This window comes from Dermacentor variabilis, chromosome 1 (assembly GCF_050947875.1).
Source record: "Dermacentor variabilis isolate Ectoservices chromosome 1, ASM5094787v1, whole genome shotgun sequence".
NCBI classification, from domain to species: Eukaryota; Metazoa; Arthropoda; class Arachnida; order Ixodida; family Ixodidae; genus Dermacentor; species Dermacentor variabilis.
In genome coordinates, this window is record NC_134568.1 from 10,189,255 (window position 1) to 10,203,742 (window position 14,488).

The 14,488-nt window shown below is 42.7% G+C and overlaps 1 protein-coding gene across 14 annotated transcripts in view; it reads right to left on the reverse strand.

Annotated features, from left to right (window-relative positions):
• The window catches only part of mask (multiple ankyrin repeats single KH domain), a 214,186-nt gene that overhangs the window by 181,724 nt on the left and 17,974 nt on the right, over positions 1-14,488 (reverse strand). For all 14 annotated transcript variants that reach the window (XM_075684659.1, XM_075684624.1, XM_075684584.1 and 11 more), the window contains one exon: positions 12,285-12,456. Coding sequence is in view for 11 of the 14 variants with exons in the window: in XM_075684624.1 (XP_075540739.1) it covers positions 12,285-12,456 (172 nt within the window). In the remaining 3 variants the exon portion in view is untranslated. The remainder of the gene's footprint in view (positions 1-12,284; positions 12,457-14,488) is intronic.

Here is a 14,488-nt window from a genome sequence, read left to right on the forward strand (position 1 = left end):
TGATCCCGTACACTGCTTGCCTCAGCTGCCTTTGTTGCCTCAAGTGTTTGCAATGTATGTGCGTGACGGTGGTGCAGCTCTGCATGCTTGCATTTTAGCGGGTATAGTAAGCTGTGACTGGGTGGACGACACGCAAGCACTTTCGGAGCTCATAGCTAGGGGTGTATGAACAGCAATTTTTCAGACCGAATCAAATACGAATCGAAAAGCGCAAGAAGCAAATCGAATCAAATAAATACTTTTCGAATCCCCATTAATATGAAACCATGTTCACATCTCAGTATTCTTAACAAGTTTCTATGATTACATAGTACATTATGAAGCATTGTTTATCAAAAGCACAATTGGAGCATTAGAAGCAAACAAGTAGTTTCTTTGCATGCACAGGCACTTCAGAGAGTGCGAATAATCGCTGTGCAGCCTATAAACTGTGGCTAGCTAAGTGACGTAGCCTGCTCCCATATGCAAGTTCTCATGTTTTACATCTGTACTATGGCCGCGCAGGTGAAAATTTACCGTACTATACTCCAATTTTATGTTTATTTAGGTGCAGTGGACATTTTGAAATATTCGAAAAGTATTAGAAAAATATTTGCATTTACGAATAGTGACTATTCAATTCGTTAATCGAAAGTTTAAATATTCACACACCCCTACTCATTACAGTTTGTACAAATGGCGCGAGCCACTTATACAATGCTTGTAATAAAAGCGGGGCTAAAAATGTGTTCCAAGCTGCCCAAACTTTTAGCTTAACTTTTAGCTTTTTAGCTCAACTCTTTCCCTACCATGAGGAAAATAGGGCTTTGTGAAGGTTACGCCGGCCTTTTTTTTTTTTTTTTTTTTGTACTACTGCACTAAATATTATGAGAATTATGAGAAATTATGAGAATCAAGATTGTGGGATAAATTTGAACAAAGTTTGCGAAGACACGCTTGTATCTACTCTGAAAAATATGTAACAAAATTTATGAGATAGACAAAATCTATTACCATCTAACACGCACTATTTCCGTAAAAATCAAAATTTTTAATTGAACAGGTATTTCACTACAAAAATTTAAGTGCAAGCACGACAGTTCCGCGTGCCAGGATGCGGCGGCTAACGTTTTGGTCTGGCTTGTGTCATCGTCACTCTCAGATTCGAAGTCTAACGAAAAGGCAGCATTCACAGACTCACTGCTGCTCGATCCATCTTTATCAGCCACAGATGCAACGGAGTCGCAAGATCTGCTATCTTTCAAAGTGGGCGCATCGCTCCCGGAGGCGGCCATTTTTGCATTCTACTTTGACAATTGCAAAACTTCAGAGAACATTAAAAAATTAACACCTGGCACGGAAAAAGCGAATTGCTTAGAAGACAAAAAGATAGTTCTCCTTCACGTCCTATGGTGTAGAGTGTCCATTAGCGACACTGAAGGTTTCGAACGTGGCGTTTTCAAACCATCGATAGTTGGCGGCCACTTTTGCTACCTACTTTGACGATCGCAAAAACTTCAGAGCACGTTCGAAAATCCCCACGTGCGAGTAAAAAGCAAACTGCTTAGCAAACAAAAATATAGTTCTCCACCTTCACATCCCATAGTGCAATGAGCCCGTGAGCGACGCGCAAGGTCTCGAAAGCGGCGTTTCAAACCATCGTTGGCAGGCTAATGATGCCTAATGGGCACGGTATGGAAAGAGTTAAATTTAATCAGGATCAGTATGTTTTGCCCTTAGTTCTTTATTTGGCTAACACATTCAAGCAGTGGCTTGAAAGTTGGCATAATTGGTGCAGTTGTTCCACCACTGTCTTATGTTGAATTCCAATGGTAGATCGCGAGCGCTCGGCCGGATCACGAACGGAGCGCATCAGTCCGACTGAGATCGCTCTCATCTGTTCACACCATATCTGCGAAGGGAATGCGTGCGCTCCCGCGGGGGCACTTAGTAGAGGAAAATCAAGTGAGAGGGCGCTAGAATAGAGAGAGGAACAAGCGCTTGGAAGCGCAACCCACCACCCCATTTCACTGTCCGTGTCAGAAGAATCATCACTCGACTTGGAAATCTTAATGTCCGAGTCTGAGCTGTCTAGGAGCGCGAACAAAATCGCACGGCACGAAGCGGCGTCCACGTTTCCCATGTCGTCCATAGCTGCCCGCGACCGGAAACAGGCGACCGTGACAGGAAGCAGAGGTGGGTGAAGGAAATACGTCACGAGGACTTCCGGTCAAATCTGCCGATTTCGGCGGAGCAAATATTTTTGCTCCACGGAGCAATCCGGTATCAGCGGCTGGTCCCAATCTGACATTGGAACACACAGCTCACGCTCCCATTATGCCATTGGAATAGGATTGCTCCATACAGAGCAGAAAAACTTGATCTGGATCTGCCATTGGAATTCAACATTAATAATTTATACAGCTGCATCGACTGACTACATCAGTGATGGCATTTCCTGTAGCAACGAGTCAACCAGCTTCGTTAAGTTAGCCCGTTCAGTGAGGGCATACACATTTGTGTACGTGACATGCTTTTATTTTCTCCTTTCTGTCCAGAGGTGGTAAGGAAAAGCACAACATTTATGTTCACATATATTGAAAACTCTGCTTACCAATGCTGCAGCAGTTCAATTCAGAGTCCAGTGTATTGCCATAGAGAGCCTTTTTGGTGGAGGCATTACCATGTCTGATGGCCCAGTTACCATGCTTGCCATCAGCAATGGGGCGTGAGTAATTTTTTCAGTCTCGTAATGCTTGCAGCCAATGGTAAACTTATGCTTACACTTTGAGCCAGGGATTCATTTCTTTTCATGAAGATGCCTGGCATGATTAACTATTCAAATACATGGATAATTTTATTTACATTGTAATTGTGCTAACTCGTTAGAAAATGCACAAAGCATCATCTTACCACCTAGACTGGCTTTAAGTGCAGTCAATCTCCAGCATTCCAAAATAGTCATGTAAATTTAGCACATATATATCGACAGTCAATACCAATTTGTTACTGAAGGGGCTAAGAGCATTACCCTTCCCACAGCACTTGGGAGACTCCTTCCCCCTACATTGCTCAACAAGACGACACTTGGAGAAATCCTTAAAACAGGGCAGCACAGTGTAAATGCCACATGGCTTATCAAGTGGCTAAAGGCGATATTCATGTTCCGAGAGTGTACGTACCAACCGAGAATTGTACGAGAAGTCATGATAGAATTCTGTACTCTGTAGAAGTAGCCTGGTGAAAGGCAGCAAATAAAGATCACCGTGTCTGGTCATCGCTAGAACTCAACACAATCGGTCTTTCACATTGTGGTGCCACTTCATTTTGCATTTCGCACTGTGGCACCACCTCACAGACACTGCTAGAAAAAGGAATGGCAGGCACTGAGCTGCTGTGACAGCAGACAGGCAAGCTGTGCGAAGTGAACTGCAATGTATTCACATGTATTTCTCAGCTACATTAAAGAGTTCTGTTTTTCACCAAAGCAAGCTTCCCAGGCAGAATTTCATCCCTCTTTCCCTACAACAATGGCTTTATGACCTAGCTAAATGATGCACCTGCTCAGAAAAGCAAGCACATGAAGTGTCTGAACACCATGACAGCTGAAGACTAAAAAGTTAAGCAAGAAGTTTAGTTGTGCAAATCGTGACTCATTAATTCCCTCCTTGTGCAGAACTTTCTTAAGTATCTCTGTCATTCAATTAATGCCTCTCATGCTGTCACTGCAGCATTGAGGTGATGGAATGTATTTTGCCCATTTGTGTATAAAAATTATCACATTCCAACTGCAATGTAAGCATTCCTCTGAACTGTGCTACCGGTGTCAGGCAGACTGCGAGAGCTGCTTCTCAGGCAAGTTGGTAATTCATACTGTGCAGGGGTGCGCTAAAAAGCAAGGACTGATTGAGGCACACAAAGATGCATATGGGAGCACATTAGCAACTGACATTTAGAGAAACTCCACGAGTTATGATCTAATAGCCATGTGATGCATACTGTAACTCTTTCTGCAGAGCTTAAAAAGCATACTTATTTTCATGACAACAAAATTGATAGCATATGAACTAACACTGCTGATTAGGGCTTTTGCTTCTATAACTTCTTGCACACATTTATCTTTGTGGGAGCTGGTTATGTTGCACTTTCAACAGATGCTTCAGACTCCATAAGGGTATGTGCTGCCCAAGCCAGCAAGCAGCAGCAGCCTGTGGTGCCAATGCCACAGACGTTTAGCTAGTGCCGAGGTTGCAGCGGCAACTAGGTAGATGCTTCCCCTAGTACCACAGCGGTACGTGGTGCCCGAGCCAGCAAGCGCGAACCACTACGACGAGAGTGCCTCAGGCATTCATGACATGGTGTCGCATCCAATGGGAAGTTAGATGCAATTTTTTCACTGCTACAGACTCCGCCGGTTTTTTCGCTCAATAGGCCACTTGAAGCTTTCGCATAAAAAAGGGTGAGAACAGCCACAATCATTGCAGTGTGCTTTGACAGGTGCCCATCTCAGTAACACATAATACAGTCGAATCTTGTTTATCCGAAAGCTCTTATTTTGAACTTTCGGTTTATTCGAACTGACACTGTGATTCCGTCAAAGTTGTGTGCACAGTAAAACCTTGTTAATCCAGATTTCACGGAACCTAAAGAGCGGAACCTAAATTAACCAAATGCCAAATTATCGAGGGTATCAAGAAAATCATAAGCAAATGCATACTACGTCGTCATGCTTTTATTTACTCATTGAATCAGCAAATCTTATTTATATTTTTGCACAAAAGCAGTGCGGAAGCTGCAATTCTCATCTCGTGACTGATTAGCGGTCACAGAAGTGAAGGCCTTGCGACTTCCTTCAAACCGTGGCCGCTGCGCATGTTTTCATCCGAGAAGCTTCTCACTACCGCACGCACATCCCGATTATTTTTTCGCCAGTGTTGCCAGGTCACCACCCATCGTGACGTAGATGGTGCTCTTCATCCTCAACAGCATCGCACTGAGTAAAAACGAAACTACTGTTTGCCGCAACTGCTGCAAACGAAACCGCAACAGCTATTGAGGCGATTATGCAAGGCGACCTTGCGGTTCTGAAGGCGCGCAGCCAACGCGCACACTGAGACAAAACGAAACTGGTGTTTGCCACAACCACTGCGGACGAAACCACGTTCGCTATCAACGTGATCATGAATGGCAACTGTGCAGTGTTGAAGGCACGCGGCCAATGCGGTGCTAAGCGCAGCAGTAAACGCAAGAAGCAAGGCTTTAAAGGCACAAATAGACGCATTCTAGTGTTGCTGTCACTTATGTACAATTTCCACTGACGACTATGGCGATGCGAAGTCCGCCGCTTCGTTTTGGTGGACGCTAACGGCAATTTTGTTCTTTTGCGTCGCACATTTGCGGCGCTCCATGCTCACCGAGCTCCGAGAGTTGTCCGAATGAACCGATGTGCGGCCAAATACGTCCAAATTCACGAGTTTTATTGCATTAAATAATGCATACACCTGCTTTGAATTATTCTATTTTCCAAATTAACGAGGGTCGAATTAACAAAGTTTTACTGTATTCCAAGGGGCGAAAACACCCAGTAATTCGAACGCGAAAGCGTTCACGACAGGTAATTCGAACATACTGCACTTCGACAACACTCTCAGTAGGGCGCCAAATCATACGGCAGCACCCCCAAGCAGCATTCCTCTGACCCTGCCATAGAGGAAGAGCTTAGGAGAGACCCCTCAAAGCCGCAGGCTAAGAAAAAAGATGTGGCGGAAATTTGTGCACAGCCGCCCATCACAGATTACTTCTGTAAGTGACTGGTGTCCTGTACAGTCAACGACCGATATTCCGGAACCCAAATTTTCGAACATGACCAATAATTCAGGCGCCTTCGCGGCACCACCATGGTACTCCATACACTCTTAAACAAATGTACACCCTTTGGGTTGTATCTTGCCACACAACAATAATTGTCACCTGTCTTGCGTTTCCTCTTGAAAATGCTGCGCTCACTACTTTCCTGTCGAGAATTCTCTGTCAAGCTGATAATGCGCATGCCGTATGCGACTTGAAGTACCGAGCACGCAAAGCTAAAGAAAGGAAATGCCGACAAGACAGATGACAATTATTGTTGTGTGGCAAGATACAACTCAAAGGGTTTAATTTTGCGGGGAGTCAAAGCGTCAATGTATAAGAACGCCTGAAATTTCACACCTAAAAAGCCTCACCCGTCCGGTTTTCTAGACTTTCTGCCATGACCGCAGGTCCGAAACGGCATTGGTTGAAGCCACCACTGCTGCCATTTTGATTATCACGCCACCTCGAATCGGCGCTCTCGCATGCAGATCCGCTGGTAGCCGTAGGCACCACCGTGACAATGCTAGGCCTAGCTGCTTTGATGTTCACTACCAAGCTTACTGCTGTTCGGTGCCTTGTTTTTCTTTGAAACCATTCGCCGCTGTTAGCATTGATGCCGACTCCGCCATTGTAATCCTCGCCAATGGCTTTGGAGCACGGAAAGCATGGCGTGTTGCATAATGCCGGTTCCCGAAAGTCAGCTTCGCCACAATATAATATTGTGAATCGATGAAGCATACTAAACGTTAGAAGGGGCAATCGTCACGGGAGATGGTAATTATACATGTGTGCACCTGCCTTCTCCTATTGCAGTACGAGCACCGATATGCTTAATAAGCGTACTGGCAGGCCTCTAGAGCTATTTCGGACGTGCCTGTGGCAATTTGAGCCCTTGGGGGCAGTAAAAGGCATGCATTCATTTTTTTCTTTTTTTGGACCGCCGGACTTTTGAATGTTTCCGCGGCCCTTAGGAGTCTGAAAAATCTGACACTGACTGTATTTTGTAAATGTGTGAATAAATCTTCTGGAACTTACCACTCGTGTTAGCTCAGTGCACATGCGCCACTGTAGGTAAGTCCTCCATTCAATTAACTTCCTTCAAAATTCTTTTAATGAGAACACATATTCAGGCCACTTCATATATATATATATATATATATATATATATATATATATATATATATATATATATATATATATATATATATATATCGAGTTCAAATTATCGAGATTCGACTAAATTTTGCTTGTGTTCTCTGACCCGATCGTTTATATATCAGCTGGTGTGTTTGATGCATTTTCGGTCCCATGACAGGGGCAACTTGTAAACCATACAAGAAATGAAAGGGCTCTAATGCTTCTTTGGCACCTTTTCAGCAGTCACATGGCTATAAAATAATCTAACCTATTTATGAAGACTTGAAACTTCAATAAACGTAATTTGCTAGTGTACTCCTGTATGTGTCTTTGTGTGCCCTGACTCAATCCTTGCTTTCTAGCACATCCCTGCACAGGCCGAGAGAGTTCAACACCTGTGACAAACACAAAGCAGGACAGTCTGTACTCCCAGAAAATCTAGCTATGAAACATGGCCAACAATTTCTAATCTCTTGTTTGCATGAGTATTTGAAGATGGGTTGTTTTTCAACACAGTCAACAGCGCAGCGAACAGAACAAGAGATGCAAACTGGACAGACGCATTGATATAAAAAAAAAAGGGGGCAGTGGATCGATTTTGAACATTATATCTCTTGTCCATCGTCTGTGCTGTTCACCATGTTACTAGTTTGCGTCAGCCACTCCAACGCTGAACACACTGTTCACAATGGTTCCCCATATATGTGAACATGCCATCACACTCACCTATTCAGAAATTTACAGGGTCCCACGACCTCACATAGCTTGTGTGCCTGTGCACAAGATGCAATAGTGGTACCAGAGCAGTAATGTAAGCATCGCCAATGCATACATCTTTGGCTAAGCTACAGCTAAGGTAAGTCTCAGGGAGGGCAGGGTGCTTGAAAAGGGTCAGTGAAATGGATGGCTTGACTCTTCAGCGGTTAGTTGTATTTGCATTTCCAGCAGATTTCAGATTTAGGAAGATCCAGCAAGAGAAGTAAATCTGTTATGGCAAGCTGCAGCCATGCAGTGGTAACAAAGGAATTTTTGCAAACGAAAACAACAAATTGACTTGCTACTTGCATCATGTACACAGGTGTTCGACTACTTTAAACTTTGTTTTCACCATAGAGTGCAGCTGGTACATTTAGATAGCAGCCCTTTTTCTCTTGCCCAGACTGTACAAGTGTTATTTCTAATGTTGAATATCAGGCAAGTTGGTAGCACATACTTGACATAGACAAAGAAATCCACTATATATATATATATATATATATATATATTATTGTTACTGAAATTTAAGTGCTGCACTTCTGTCATCCCTGAATAAACTAGAAGGCAATGACATAGTAACTCTCGGAAGATAATGCCAGTATAACGTCAGAATTTTGTGTTCAATCAATCATGGCAATGCAAGTAGATTTTCATGCTGCCACTTGAAAATGATATGCAGAGTATTTTGTTGCTGGTCATGCTTAGCAGATGGTAATGAAAAGCAATTCAGAGTTGCTGTGATGTGTTCCAAAATACTTGTGCAAACAAAGCAGCATGCCACTGGCATTGCATTAACAAGTTCTTTGCCAGGTCGCAGTATCTACCAGCTTCCCACATCTTTGTATGCCGTCTGCTGCGGGAGCCACTGGTGCCTGCCAGAATGTTGCTGGTGCTTGCCACTTGGGCACAGCAAATGCGTATTCGTGCGAAAGGACATGCCATAATGACCAATAAGCTATTATTAAGGTGTTCTCTCCCCTGACGGACTGAACTTGCTTGTTTTAGCCAAGGCATGCAAAACTGTGCTCATTCTCTTGACACTCCAGAGACCATTTTCCTCAGAAAAAAAATAGTAACTCTTAGGTTTCTTTTCACAACAAGGATACTACAACTAGCTCCACATAAAAATGTTGTACCACTTTTTTTTTCTTCAGTATTTTGTCAGCAACGTTTAACAGTCACACCATCAGTGTGGTTGACACTACAACTGAGGCATTGTACTTGAGGGACACTCAAAAGTTAATACTCATGTATGTTAAGTCAATGAGACAAATTGCTTTCTTACTACTGCCTTCAACTGCACTGTAAGACTAGTTATGCCATAAAGTGTTAGCCTAACACATTTTATCCATTATACACCCGTTTACAACTGTACACATGAGGCAGTGTTTTTTTTTTTTTTTAATGATGCCCAACCCACAATCACTGGATTAAGTCCAAGAATGCAATACAATGCATCTACAAGCTCAAGATGGCACTGGTAGTGCCATCTTCGTCCTCCACAGCACGCAAAGGAGGCAAGCCTTTAAAGGGCCCCTCACCAGGTCCGGCTATATTGAGCTGACAAGTACAGTGCATACAATGCGCGCTCATGATAGACTCTGCTAAGAATTACATTGCGACACGCCGTAGAAGGAGCTGAAATTTCAAACTAAATGCCGTTTGCCTTTCTCCTCGCGGGCGCCACGTTTCAAGACAGGGGGGATGACGTACATCAGCAAGTGCGCTTACGAACATGTATATGCTGTGACGTCGCTCATAGTGACACATGACATTTCAAGACTTGAATATTCAAGGCAACATCTGTCATTTGTGTAATCTGTTCCTTCAATAGACAAATTAAAGTTCAGAGAAATAATAAAACACACGAACCAAATGTCAGTGTGTTTTTATTTTACTTCGCACAGCAGCAAGAGAGATGTACTTCCGTTTCATCTGCTTGTTCCCTCGTTCAGTCGCGTGCGCAGACAACGAAACTTATTTTCTACCGTGTTTCAGCACACAATCATGCTCTGTGATCCGCTTGCATCTGCCTCAGTGTTCGTGTAGGACTGACTTATACAGCTAGTCAGGTGCTCTCATGCGCTGTGTGAAACGAGACAAATGCAGCAGGGTGCGCGCACGACCGTCAGCGGAAGTGCTCAGCACGCAGCAGTAAGGCGCGAGAAAAAAAAAAAAGGCAGAGCCCATGACATATGTGTCACTCAATCCTCCAGCTCCAGCGTCGGAGAATGCAGGGAAGACATTTCGCTAGCGGAGACTAGACGGGCAAGTGGAGAGAGTGCCCTTGTTGGCAGTGATGCTCGCCTCTCGAAATCATCGGTTCGCGGCACTGAAATATTTCCATCTCTGCTATTAATGAACCAATTTGAAAAATTCTTGCGGTAGAACACTCCCAAGAGAGCACATAACTTCCAGCATATAACGAAAATTTGCTATGTGGCCTGGTGAGGGGCCCCTTAAACGGACACTAAAGATGAACGCTACATTAATTTAGACTGATAAGGTCTTTGAAAATCATATCTTCGTTAATTTTGCCATAATTAGTCATTACTACAGAAAATGAAGGTCAAAGTTCTATCTTTTCAATTTCGTGCTGAAACCTTAACACCGGTGCGCCAATGTAACATCACGGATTTCAAAACTAATACTAAAAAGTATTTGGGCCTCAGTGTCACAGCAGAAGTTCACCTAACTTTCCAAATTCAATCTTTATCAATAGACACTTTACTACGCCCTAGCAGACACCACCAATATTTATGACGTCATGCCAAGCTTCTGCAAGAACTTCCAAGGCCGTGGCGTCACCACCAGTCCTTCATTTTGACTGCTCCTTTGGCTTACCAAGCTTCTTCTCGTGGCACGAGTGGGTTCTTTGGTATTGTGGAAGGGTAATTTACTACTACAGGTGAAATCATTTTTCTCTTCAGTGTCCGTTTAAATGTAATACAATCAATGCACAAAAAGTGCAGTTTCTCCCTCCATGCTAATTTATTCATCCTCACTTGTTGCAGTACTCGAATACCACTCATCTGTCCATTCACAATTAAATGTAAACAGAAGCAATAAAACTCCATAGTGCCAATATGTTCAGCTGTGTCCAAATACATGTGCTTCCATTTAGCTTCACAATGTTTTATAATAATAATATATGGGGTTTTACGTGCCAAAACCACTTTCTGATTATGAGGCACGCCGTAGTGGGGGACTCCTGAAATTTTGACCACCTGGGGTTCTTTAACGTGCACCTAAATCTAAGTACACGGGTGTTTTCGCATTTCGCCCCCATCGAAATGCGGCCGCCGTGGCCGGGATTCGATCCCGCGACCTAGTGCTCAGCAGCCTAACACCATAGCCACTGAGCAACCACGGCGGGTCCAATGTTTTGCCCACACAATGAAATAAGCTTGTATTAAACATGCACTCAACGCAATGATCTTCCAATGCCAATGAAGAGGGAAAGTATGTACCAAAGCATTGACTGGAAAGCAAGCATACTACTCTGAAGATGTAATAATGACTTCTAAAAATTTGCATTCCAGATGGCACAACAGCTACCAGCTTCCAAAGTTTGTTGGTAAACATAACCAATGAAGATGAATTGACTGGCAAGAACAGAATCAGGAAATAACTTATAGTGGCACTCTTGTTCCTTGTTGCCTTTATTCTATTGCATATGCATATTTTTCTCCCACATTAAGATAGTTGGTTATGATGCAAGAAAAATCCACTCCAACACATGGCTCAGAAACAGTGAGCTTTTGAGCTTGCAAACCAATTACTGATAAAACATTTAAAGTAGCTTTGATTGTCACTTAAACTCATTGCTGCATGTGTAAATATTATGCGATATATTCCTTAAAGTTGTGTGTGCGCACCTGCGTGCGTGTGCATGCACATGTGAATGTTTGTGTGCAAACGTCTGTGTGTGCGTGCAAACATGTTGATTTTTGAGTGCATGCACAAAATGAGAGTGCGTTTTTTTTTTAAATCTTACAACACTGGATGTTCTATCTCATATTTCAGGCCAGTGACACAGCATGCCGGAGTATCATGGCATGGGAAGCAATAGGGAGCAGTCATTTCCTTTTGCTAAACCTTGGAACTGGCTGTCTATGCACTTCTTCCTGCTCGGAGTAGACAGTTGAGGTGGCAGTTTATAAGATGAAAAAAACACTTTTCATCAAGACCAAGATGGTGGGTATCTGCACTGTGCCATTGCTGAAACACAGACCTCTGAATAAGCTGTTCTTTTCTGACCACAAAGGTAGGTTTTGTCATCTTGGCTGATGAAATTATTCTTTTTATGCAATTCCAATGGTTTCGAGCAAAAATTTAGGGATGCACAGTAAAATACCTAGACAAACCAAGGGTTTGATTTTGAAATAAAAAAATATCTGACCATTTTTCTCTCCAAAAGCTTCATCCCCCCACTGCACAAGCCTCACATAAAATCTTGCTTCTCAAGCAACCAGAAGGCTGTGCCAAGCCCACACCAAATAAACTTTTCAACTGGCATCAAGCAGTTAAGTAAAACAATGTACCACCCAGAAGCCACCCACCTGTGGCTTCAAGCAGTGCCTCAAGGCGCGCCTGGGTGTCGGGGTCGACGCTGCCCACCTGTAGGTCGGGGCTCTCGCCTCCACCACCTTCCGATGAGCTCAGCAGGAACTTGGACGTGTCCAGCACGCGCTCTTCCTCCAGCTCTTCTGGGTCCAAGATGAATGACTCGGCCTGCGTTTCATTACGCTAACGGTCATGCCACAAACACCAATCTTAGGACGAGAAGGGGGTTAACCGAGGGGCCAGATTTTTATTACTGATATCACAAGAAGCCAACAAACAATGACACCAAGGACAACATGGGGGAAATTACTTGTGCTTAATAAATGAAATAAAGAAACGATAAATTAATGGAAATGAAAGTGGATGAAAAAACAAGCAGGTGGGAAACGATCCCACAACCTTCGCATTTCGCGTGCGATGCGCTTCGAAATCTTAGGACGAGTACCACAAAGGTGGCAAGCTCCCACAATGCCTTAAAGCAAGATGGGAACACAAGTGCACAGCTTTAACTGACAAAGATGCAGCTATACAGAGAATGTCAGTTTACAGTGATGCCTCTTTTTACGTTGTCAGTACCCTCACTTGCTATGTGGCAACACTAGCCAGCAAGCATATGGTCCTGACAGAAACATGTAAAATATATAGTCTTCAAACCTATAAAGATGAGCCATTTGCTGTCAGCACACGAACTTCAAATGAACTGCAGCCCACTGACAGCAGGAGCAATACACCCATTGCATTTTACAGTATAAGCTTAGAACAAAATGTAAGATGCTTAAGCTTACATGTGCCAAACGATACTTTAAATGCTGTTTCTATTGCAATATTCAACAAGATATATATTTTCCCATTTATAACAGAATTCATAGATGCACTGATCTACCGAAGATAAAGTGGTGATGCGTCAAATGCACCAAGCACAATGTGACCAAGTATCTACAGCATCACAAAAATAGCTCTTCTACCCAAAAATTAAAGGTTACTATAAGCAGAGGCAAGATGTGTATAACAATTTTGCAGAAAGACAGAACACACACCTTTGCACAACAAGAGCATGTTAAAGGGACACTAAAGAGAATAAAGGTGGTTTGAGTGTAGGAAAACAGGAGGTCAAAAGAAGGCACATTGGCTGCACAGGTGCTTCCCGATCTCTTGCATGTGCATCTAATGTGCCTTTTGTCTGTGTTTACCTGCGCTTAGCCACCTTTACTCAAGATGTACCAACAACAAGCCTACATCACCACCATTGTGGACTAAAGAGAATAATTCCAAGCTGCATTTTTATACCCTTTCACCATACGAAAAAAGAAAGACCGTGAGAAGAGGCCAGAAAAAACACAAAAATGAAAGATGCGTCTCCACCTAGAAGTTGACTTTGATGGCATTTGCTCAGGCATAGTTAATTTTTTTTATTGGTTTAAAATGTAATGCATCGCATTTTAAGAAAAAGAATTGTACTAAGGCACAAGAATGCAATAATGAAAAACTATTTTGAAATTCATTAATTTACACTGATGCACTGGAGCTCAGGGAATTTTGAAGAAAAACGAAGAAATATTAGAACTTCGACCTCCGTTTTCTTCTAATAATCAACGTTCTGCCTCAAAATTTCTGTTAATACAGCTTTTAAAAATATTTCATCGGCCGAAACTGATATGAGTGTTTCTCTTAGTGCCAATTTAAAGCCATTTCTTGCCTAAATTAAATGCTTCATCTATCTGTCAGCACCTTTGAAAATTTCAACAGAAGTCTTTTTTTCTATTAGATTCAATTTCACTTTCCTGCAAGTACACCTTCTGATTTCTTGTTCACGTTGACAATGGTGCAACAGCAGCAGGAAATCAAACTAAGGGTACATGGTTTGTATATGCACTAACAAACTAACAGCCCACATTATCTTACTTGTACAAAACAAGGATAGGTATTAACACAGAACAAGACTAGAGCACACTGCTGCTTGCATTGCTGCACTTTGCCGACACTCAATTTTCAGTATTCACTTACACAAGCTCAAGTTGCGAATTTTTCTCAGCAGATATTATCCATAGATAAAAACAAGGTACAGCTACTATAAAATGCGCAAATACAAAAATTGTTGCAATACTTAACTTTTATATCTATGCTGGGTGTTACACAAAACCTACACCGTTTAGTTTCAGATATAAAGTCCGAATTTGAAAACTGATCAATCTTTTTGTTT